Source organism: Cuculus canorus, chromosome 3 (assembly GCF_017976375.1).
Source record: "Cuculus canorus isolate bCucCan1 chromosome 3, bCucCan1.pri, whole genome shotgun sequence".
Lineage (NCBI taxonomy): Eukaryota > Metazoa > Chordata > Aves > Cuculiformes > Cuculidae > Cuculus > Cuculus canorus.
The window spans coordinates 36,162,659-36,172,667 of NC_071403.1; the positions used below are offsets into that span (position 1 = coordinate 36,162,659).

Below are 10,009 nucleotides of genomic sequence, written 5' to 3' on the forward strand. Positions count from 1 at the left end.
TTGTGTAGTTGTTTACTGTGTTAATCTTTTTTTTATTTTCAGATTTTGAAAATTTAAAATTTAAAAATATGAATTTTACATATTCAGATTCCCATTCTGCATGTATTTTAGCTGGATATAAATGACAATAGACTGGGATATTTGATCCTATTTTCTGTAACATCTACAAAACCTTTGCTTCCTAATAAGGTGCCACTTTGTCTTCCCCAACTAAAAATTTTTCAGGACTTTGCAAGATGGTATCAAGGCCTTACTGCTACCTAAACTGCATTTACAGAGTCACAGATCAAGAAACTGTGTCCTCACAGTAAAGGCAGGCTGATGTGTGGGAGAAATTACAGTAAGATTCATCCCTGCAAGAAAGCCTGTTTAAAATCTGTGAATTTCAGTATCAGTTCATAAAAACCCAAGAACTGACCTTGAGACTCATGTGTCAGTATGTTTCTCTTCTACTGAGTAACACCACGCTGAACCTTCTCTCAGTGAGCCAGTGGCTCCGGTTTGAGGAAGGGAATGAGTGGGCAGGAACAGATCCCTTTTCAATCTAGCATCGGTCAGGCAGAATCTGTAACACCTATTGCAGTCCTGTTTCCTCCATTAGGAATGTGATCTGAACGCCTTCACACCTGCTGGTGGGAGGAGCAAGGGCACATGGGGCATAGAGAAGGGTACAGGTGGGTGCCCAGGCTGAGCCTCAACAAGGAGCTGGCTGGCTCTCCTTGGGTACCACAGTTTAGATGCCACCTCAACATGTCTCTTCCATGTAGTGCAACAGAGCCCCTTCCCCGAGGTCCCTTCCACCCTCACTATCCTTCTTCTGCCCTAAAGAGCTGTGACTAGCAGTTCACAAACAAGAAACAAGTCACCTTATAAGCCTTCTCTTGCAAAGATTAGACTTCCTGCTAATCCACAGCTAATCCACAGCTAGCCAAAACTGCTTTTGTGCAATGTATCTCACGTTATCAGCTGGAATGAAACTGCATTGAGATATGTTGATTTATCATCTATTCTGTTTCAAAATATAGGCAAATAAAACCCAGAATTTACAAAGCTCCAAAACCAGGATCTATAAGTGCTTTTCATTCAAAAACCACATAAATTTACGTCTCATTTCTGTGCAGTTATATGCTAAATCTCAGAGCAAAGCGAGAAGACCACTGAAAAGGACTAGGTCAAATAAAGATGCATTTTCAACAGTGACAAAAATTAGGATGGGAAGCCAATAAGGCAAATCTGCATATGCATTGGTAGGAGAGACCATGGTAGATACACTGTTGGGGACAGTGGTAGCAGCAAGTCTTTTCTCCCCAGCAGTGGCTGCTACAAACAAGGACAGAGAGGAGACACTGACAGATTAGGTGAGGTAACACTTCTTGAATATTACATTATCTTTGTATTTTGAGATATCTTTACGTTTTAACCAAAGAGAAGATCATCATTCAGAATGCAGACAGTTTGTAGTGGCAGAGAAAGAAACCCACTTGAAGCTTCACCAACAGCTACTGTGTAAAAAGCCCCATCCTCACTCACACAGAGGTCATTCAGAAAGAAGGAGACTTCAAATAAATGAGGATTTTCCCCAAAGCATGCAATTGTACATTGCTCTAGAAATTATTAGGTTATTTGCTGTGAACCTGAACATGTTACCTTTGCTTTGACATGTATTTTTCTGGAAAGGTCAGAATATTTATTTATCAGCAGTCCCATTTCTCTGACGTTGACTTTCAATAATACCAGAGTGTCATCCTGTCTGTTGAGCTGCTAGGGAGCTAGCATTATTCAAAAGTAATGCTCTTTTAAAACCAGCTGATTAGTAATTTTTTTTAAAAAAAGATTTTTATCAATGTAAAGCTATAGATAATAAATGTCCCTTTAAAAAAGAACTAAAAATGTGGCACTTGATTAATGACAGTGTGGTCAGGTGTCACTTACCAGCCTTGGATAATAATATTCAAAATAATAACTCTTTGCTCATATTTTTTCTGCTTGGTTTCTCTCATGAGCCTGGCTGTTATTTCCCCGTGCCCTGCCCTCTCTGGTTATTACATCCTTTTCTCGGCTACCTCTTTGGTCTACATGTATGTCCTTTTCTGGGGTCATGTCTTCTCCTTCAGGCTCACCTTCCCACTTATCTGCCTAGCTTGGGTGTTTGCTCAAGAGGAGAAGCTTCCCCTTGCTATAGGACCTTTCTACCAGTGGACCTCTCCATTTCCCTCTGCTCCCCTCCATGGTGCCGCTCTTCTGCTTTGCCTTGAGAAGCTTTGGGAAGTGGAATGAATGAGCGTGGATAGCATCATTTTGAAAAGTGTGAGGCAGTTTATGTAAGATAGAAAAATGTACTTTTACAGGATCAAAGCCACTGCAGGAGTAAAACCATCTCTCAGCCTGGAAGCAAAGCTCTTTTAGGAGCATTTTTAACAACCCACCCATAATGCTTTTTTTTTTTTTTTTTTTTTTGTAAATTACGGTAAACCAAATTCTATTATGTGACACTGTCATACACTCCTAGCACACCAGCTTCGAATTACATGCTGAAAGCCCCAATTGCAACCACTTGAGTGACTGGCTACAAAGTCAGCTGGTGGCAGTGCAAGGACTATTTTCGTTGCTGGAAGCAGGTAAGTCACATTACTGGAGGGACTATCTAAGCTTCCTTGCTTTACTGCTCAGCAGAGTGCACTTGGCAAGGGAGTGCCCTGCCCCACACCTGGGGTCCTACTGCAGATCCAGCTTGGGAGCTCCTGGGGCTCCTTTGCTGCACTGTGTTCCCTGGGGCTTCCTGCAGCCACCTTGCCCACTGCCATGCACGCCCCTAGGAGCCTACTGCAGCCTCTGCTTTTATTTGTGTAGTTTCTGTGACTCTGCTCTGCCAGGCTCCGTCTGTGCTTTCCCAGAGACCCTCCTCCTTCCGTTGTGCTTGCTCTCAGCCTGTAATGTTTCAGAGATTAAAGGAGTGTAATTTTGGTTTTTGACTGAACAAACTGCAAGCATGAAGATACATCACTCATCAAAGATGACGTATTTAGCTGATTTATTGTAACAGAGGGGTAAAATTTGCAGAAGTAATCAACAGTGCAGAAAAGACCCTATGCCATAATGTCTTGAGGTGCTGCGGTCCAATAGTGTTTCCTACTGGAACTGAGTTGTGGGTGATGAGGCTACTGTGTAGAAGAGGATCAGAAGAGGTGTCAACCTCTCTCCCTGAACGTCCAATGGAAGGATGTCATGGTGTCCCACAAGAATCAGTCTGGTCCTGTGTACAGGAGGCTTCAGTTTCCTGCCCTTACATGACATGCATCTCAGGTACAGGATAGCATTTCTACCCACTCTTCAAATACCATTTCTACTGATTTGCGCTACTGTTAGACAGGAAACAGTGACTGCAGTGCAGTGTTTCCTGCAGATTAATGGCTGGATGGGAGCAAATGGTGGTCCATAAGCAAGGTGGAGGATATTAGCTCCAAACAGTCAATAAATCTTTAGGCAATGCCCTGACCTCTGTTGGTTATTGCTATTAAAAAAGGGAAAAAAACCTCATGCATTTTTTCTCCATGACGTAACCACAACTGGTATATGTAGAAAATATATTAGCAAATCTTTTGGCTCTCTCTCTACTGTAGTCATCACAATTTGCTGTTTTGAGGGAGGGATGTGTGTATGTGCTGGGAGGAGTGAGGGAAGGAAACCATTATTTCTTTGAAAGCCTCAGGCAGAAATTAAGGCTCAGTTTTTAATTAAAATGTCTTTACTTCCCTTTAGTTATACATCAGTTTCTTAATTTTTACAGTGGTTTAAAACTTTAGGCTCCAGTCCTCTAAGCCATTTACTTCATCCCTTCCTTTGGGTAACTCCTTTTATTTTCACCTCGGAGGATTCACCAGAATATGACTATTGTGTTTGTGTGATATGTAAGTGCATGCAGAGGAGGAAATGAGAACAAAAATGCATCATCAACATTTTAAAAGATGGTATGGTACTAATAACCAGCAAGTAGCTCTGAATGACTATGGCAACAAAGTGGGCAAAACTACAACTTTGCTAGAAGAGTAGGTTATAAAGTAGAAGAAATTAAAACGAAGGTGGCTATTTCTAGTTATTACTTGGTGCTTTTACTCATGTCTTTGCCACACGACCTTTTCTCCGTGGTGCATTTGCTGGTACTATAGACTCCTCTTTTCAATGTGCTTTATGGACATTTTATTTACATGCTTTTACGAACCTCTCAGAAAGGACTTCAGCTTATATGAACGCTAATGAGATTTCAACACTTTGTGTCCTTGTACCTCATAAGACATTGCTGCACAGACTGTTCCAAGGAAAGCTTACAGAGCAGACATCATGGCCTTGCCTTAAATCTAAGGGCAGCAGATGGAAAAAATGAAGCGATGAAGATATTAATTGGCAAAAATTAATTAAACAAGGCAGAGAAATCTTTTAGCAGATACTATCTTGCCAAACAACCCACTAATATTTTAAAGATAATGCTTTCATCTTTCCATCAGGGTCTGCAGTAGATGCGATAATCTTTGGATAAGATCCTCTGCTTCCTGGCAGACTTTTGAGAAGGAGATGCAGCTAATCATCATCTCTGCTCTCTCAACACTATTTACAGACACTAAGTTCATTGACAGTAAAGCATGGTGTTTCATGAACGTAGTAGTCCATACATTCCCAGGGATTTGTAAACCACAGGCTGCAAATTGTTAATCTCTCCTTCTATAGAGATCTTGCATAAGCCATGACAGCGCCACTGCACAATCCCTCGTGGTTTCCTTAAACAACTGCTATTCTATGTGATCAAGCTCCCTTTGCACAGAAGATGACAAACATCAGCCATGCTACTGCCTTGTTAATATATCTCTGTAATTCTTTTCTTCTCTGTTGCAGGAGGCCACTGGTTTTGCCATATCTTGTACACGCTGACCAGCAGTTCAAGTAATTCACCAGTCTTAGGACGATGTTGACTTCGCTTTCCAAACCTATATTCTCTGTTTTTGTGAAACAAATCTTCTTGTTGTTACCCTTACCCCCATTATAACCCTATTAATGAGTTTCTTCGAAAAGTCCAGGAAAGCACTGGAGGTAACATATCTCACTGTGAGATAACAAATACCCTTTCTACTGCCAGTTACCACCTTGAACAAGTTGCTTAGCCTGTGCATTTTGCGAAGACCACTGATCTCAGCACACCCGGGATGATTTTAGGAGTCAACCTCACCTGCCTTCAGTGATTCCAGAACTGTGCTTTGAGAATCAAAGTATGCTTTACTAAACCAGACCAAACAGCTCACAGTTGTTAAGTCTTGATGGTCTCAGACACTGAGCAGTGGCCTGTTCCATCAGACACAATCCTCTGAACTGTATGTCTTTTGAGAAGGACTTAATTTCACTGATTAACCATCTATGGTGACTGCAGCTTAGCAGCTCACCTTTCTTAGGGACTATCCATAGAATTGATTTTCCTCATTCCTTATTTAAGAATATCTTTTTTTTTTCCTGTGTATTATATAGCACATGTGACTTGCTGAACAGACCAGCTCCTCCTCCTCTGGTTCAACTTGCTCAGAGCCATCCACTTTTTGGACTTTTTTTCCCAGTGATTTCAGACATGTACTCTTAACTTTCTCCAGTACAATGCAATCCTCGTCATCCTCCTGCTTGTAAAGGTATATGTTCTGAATACTGTATTGTCTTTAGGGTGCCTTTCCCTGGGATCATCAGCTGTTCAGCTTTGGTGATCTAGAGTGTGCCTCACAGTTCTTTTTTCTTAGTCCTCGAATACCTTGAAAAATCTGAAGATACTTCTGCAATTTCAAAGTTCCTGGCAAACTGGTTTTTTTCACCTTAGCTGTTTGCTTATATTCTCTACAAAGTTTTGAGGCTTTCCCACTCATAATGCACATGCCCCTACACAGTGTCCCAAAGTCTCTGCCTTTTCACAGGCCAGGATATCTTCTAATACTAAGGGTACCTTAGCCATTTTTTCTAGCATACCCAAGGAAGAACTTTTCAGAAGTATTTTAATTGCCTGTAGATACTCCTCTAGATATTGTTCTGGGTCGGTGCCAAAAGCTTGTTTCTCACCTTTGTCTCACAGTCCAGTTTTACCACAGGTCTTTCTGGCATCTTCTATTATTAACTTTCTGCTATCAAGCAACAGAAGATTTGCTGGAAGCTTTGTCACTGAGATAAACAAGAGGCAAGTAAGTTTTCAGGGAAGAACCACTCTTAATACTGTCAATAGCAGGTGGAATAACTTAGGTGAATTGTCCATTTAACTTGAACATTCTAACGCACATGTTGATGCTGTAGTAGAAACTTTTGAAAAGAAACAACCATTCACTTTTTAGGTTTTGGCTCCACATCTGCTCTTACTCCTACAAATTGTCAGCATCCAGATAGTTCAGTCAGCACTCAATACCCAAACATTTATCTCAAACTACTCTCTAGATCCTTGCCCTCGTAGCAGAACCACTTGATGTCTGGAAGCATACAGATGATATGAATGGGTTTCATAACCCATAACTGAAGTACACAACATACACAGAATAGCTAAACTCTGAGCTCCTCTAACACTTTTGGAAGTCTTCAGAAACAGAATCTGTATGTGATGGAATCACCGGGGTGTGGGAGAACACTACTTATCAATTACAAACATCATGAACTCATAACAAAAATATAAATTAAGAAAACATACTTAAAATTCAAAGAGATGTTACAAAATAAATCAAGATTTTTGCTCTGAATAATATTGCTCTGTATAAGCTCTTTGCAGAAGCATCTATTTCAGAATAAGCATGAGTTTTATAAAAGCTACAAAAAAAAATCTAGTCTTATCTTACATACCGAATGATAAAAAAGCATTTTGTGCATTAGAAGAGCACTGGGCAGAAAGACAAGCACAGAATCATATGGCAAACCAAATACATTATTTATTATTTAGCAGAGCTTCTGTAATATAATTCTCTACATTGACTTATTTATGAAGTGCAGTAAGAAAGAAAATGAATTAGTGTGTGAATAAAATAAGCTTCTATATTCAGCTAATACGCTAGCTAAAATTGAAACTAATATGAGCTGAAAAAGTGCAATAATGTTCTTTGCCACAACTTGATAAGTACTAACTTAAATACATCAAAGCAAATGAAGGAAGGTGCATATAGCAACTGTAAGAGATGATACCCAGTGTTTGGTTTCTCAGACCTTGAAAGAGCTTGTGCATTATAGGCAGCAGGAATGAAAGCTTCTCATTTCATGAAATTCATCTTCCTCCTGAGAATTCATGGCAAACCATTCACGCCATTGCCAGGCTTGGCATCGAGAGAGATTTGGGTTGGCACCACCAATACTAAGCTACAATAATCCTTTAAATTAAAATTTGCCACCAGACAGCAGGAAGGTGACTCAGAATGCAAGATCCTATTCTCCACACTTGTCTGGCCCTGAGACTCTGCTGGCACTGCCAGTGGTGATATTCCATGAGCGCCAAGTCTAGCAGTAGTTTCTCTGACACAAAGGCTTTTGCGAACTCACAGGAGGCAAAGGAGACATTGAATAGTGACATTGAAGAATATCCTCTCTCTTCTTTAAATCAGAATCAGAGAGTTGGTACAGTATGTGACTGTCCTGGAGAGCAGCTTTATGGCTTCCTGCTGTCTGGCATTGGATTTCCAATACTACAACTGAAGTACCTAAGACTGCCTCTCACAGCCCGCTGAAATTCAGAGCAGTGCCCAAGGGCTGTACTTTTCTTTCTATTTTATCTCAGAAATGGATATTAATCCCTATTACTAAGGTCGCCATCATAAGTCTCTGGATCTTATGTTTCTTCACATAAACCATAGGGATCTTTTGGTGCCTTCACGTGTCACTTCATATCCAGTTAATTGTGTTTTAAGCTAGTGTAATTGTATAGAGGAATATTCCAGTTTGCTCAACCTTAAGCAGAACGAATTGTTGAAGTGATGATGCGAAGAACCCTGGAGTATCACTGATGACCATACAGCTAAATACTTTCTTTTCAATGTTATTTATTTCACACACTAAAACAAAATAAATTTTGCTCTCATTTTTTTTTGCATTTGCTACTTTTCAAGTCAGTAGTTTTCCTTCCTTTTCTAAACCTCACTTTTTCTAGAAGTGACAATGGAAGTTTTGGTTGTGTAAACTGTAACTTAAAAACTGATTAGAGATGTGTTAAAGAAATGAAAACTTCTGGGTAAGTGGAGACAAGAGTGTTGCAGGTCGTTTATTAGTTTTAAAGAGTGGTGGTATGTGGCATCAATGATTTCCAAAGAAACACAGAGGAAAACTGTGCAAAGAACATGCTGAGACTCTGCTGTTTTGTGGCCTGAAAAGAACAGCCTCTATGGCTTGATCTATCAGCTTGCTCTGTGTTGGCTTAGTTCCCGCATTACCAGCAAAACAACTGCCTAGCAACCCAGCTTTTCCCACAACATTTCCTCGCACACGTTGTGTGCCCAGAAAAAAAGCATAGCACCTAATATGCTCTCTGGATAATCCCCTTATTTGAGAGCTATATTCACCCCTCTGTACACATTGGAACTGTATCTAGAAAGGCAATTGCTGTCATGACAGAGAGCAGGCAAAGTCAAACTAGTCCTGTTTGTGCTGCAAGCTGTGCAGAAGCGCTGTGCTCCCCAAACAGGTTATCAGTACATCAGACAGACAGCAAACTTGCTGCTTGCCTCCACAGTATTTCCCCTAACAAAGACAGGAAGCCCTGACTGTTAGCAAAAAGGTGCAGATATCCTTCCTACTGAAAACCCGGTTCTGTGAACAGCAAAGGAGTTCTCTAGCACACACTTTGCAACTGTCAGGAGAGTCTGTCTGAAGGCATAAATAACTCAGTACTTTAAAAAAATGTGCTGGTTTGAACACGTGAAGTTCCTTTTGCAGTTACTGCCTTTAACACGTACAGTTATACTGTAGATTTACTAATAACTACATTTTCTTATCTGCCATCCCAGCTGCAGCAGCACCTTGCAACAGTATTCAAGCTATTTTCCTCACAGGTTCCACACCATTAAAAGGAAGATTTGCCTTCAGAGCAGCTGATTATGAGCAGCATGCTAAGAGGACTACAGAAGACTCAAATTTGCCCATATATCAGCTGGAAGCACAAGCCTCCTTATCCCTCTGAAAGATGGCATCGTTTCAGAAGCACTGTAAATAATGTCTATCCAGCATAATTAAGACAGCACTCTTAATCAAATGCTCAGAAATTAAGGCAGCAACTTACTTGCCGTCTTCATAACTTCCTCAGGAACATTGTCTTTTCAAATGAGTGTAACAGGAAATTGTGGTAATTATGGGTGAGCTGCGCGTCTCCAGCTCAAACCACTCACTGCAAAGTGCAAAGGCAGTCAGCGCTGGATTGGTGAGCAACAACTGACAGCCGCCTCCCCTTCTCCTCATACTTTGCATGTAAATTTTAGCAGACGCCATGTGCAGAGAAGTTGCTTTAACAAAGATCTACATCAAATATGTCTGTGAAAAGGCTTTATTACTCATGCTGGCTCTATGCTCAGAATAGCAATACTTACCTCTGTAAGGTGCCCCGAGACCTACAGATGAAAAGCACACTAGTTATGCTATCATTTGTTGTTGATTTTATCTGGAGAGGTGTTCACTGTCTTTATTAAAGGCAATACTGACATATAACTGCCTCCCGGTCATATAGGATTTAATTTGGACCTCTCTTGCCCTATCTTTTGCTGCTGTGTGGTAGAGAGTGTACTGAGATGTGCGCACACATGCATCGAGAAGGTCCACAGACAACTCTACGTGCCTTTGCATTCGTGGTTGCGGCAGAACTTTGTCCACAGTGAATCAGGACCTTGCTCCTACCTTCTTATAACAGGGATTCATAGGAGGGCAGACAGCTGGAACCATGCCACTGTCCCACAGCCTTTAAGACAGGAACTACAATCTCATTTTTGTTTCTGAATTGGCATCTGGCAGATGCAGAAAGCTGTTGTTAATATCC

At 40.8% G+C, this 10,009-nt stretch overlaps 1 protein-coding gene across 1 annotated transcript in view; it reads right to left on the minus strand.

Annotated features, from left to right (window-relative positions):
- CEP85L (centrosomal protein 85 like) overlaps positions 1-9,374 on the minus strand; it is a 142,033-nt gene extending 132,659 nt beyond the window's left edge. The window contains exon 1 of the mRNA XM_054061510.1: positions 9,263-9,374. Coding sequence (XP_053917485.1) covers positions 9,263-9,275 — 13 coding nt within the window. The 5' untranslated portion in view covers positions 9,276-9,374. The remainder of the gene's footprint in view (positions 1-9,262) is intronic.
- Positions 9,375-10,009: the final 635 nt, after the last annotated feature.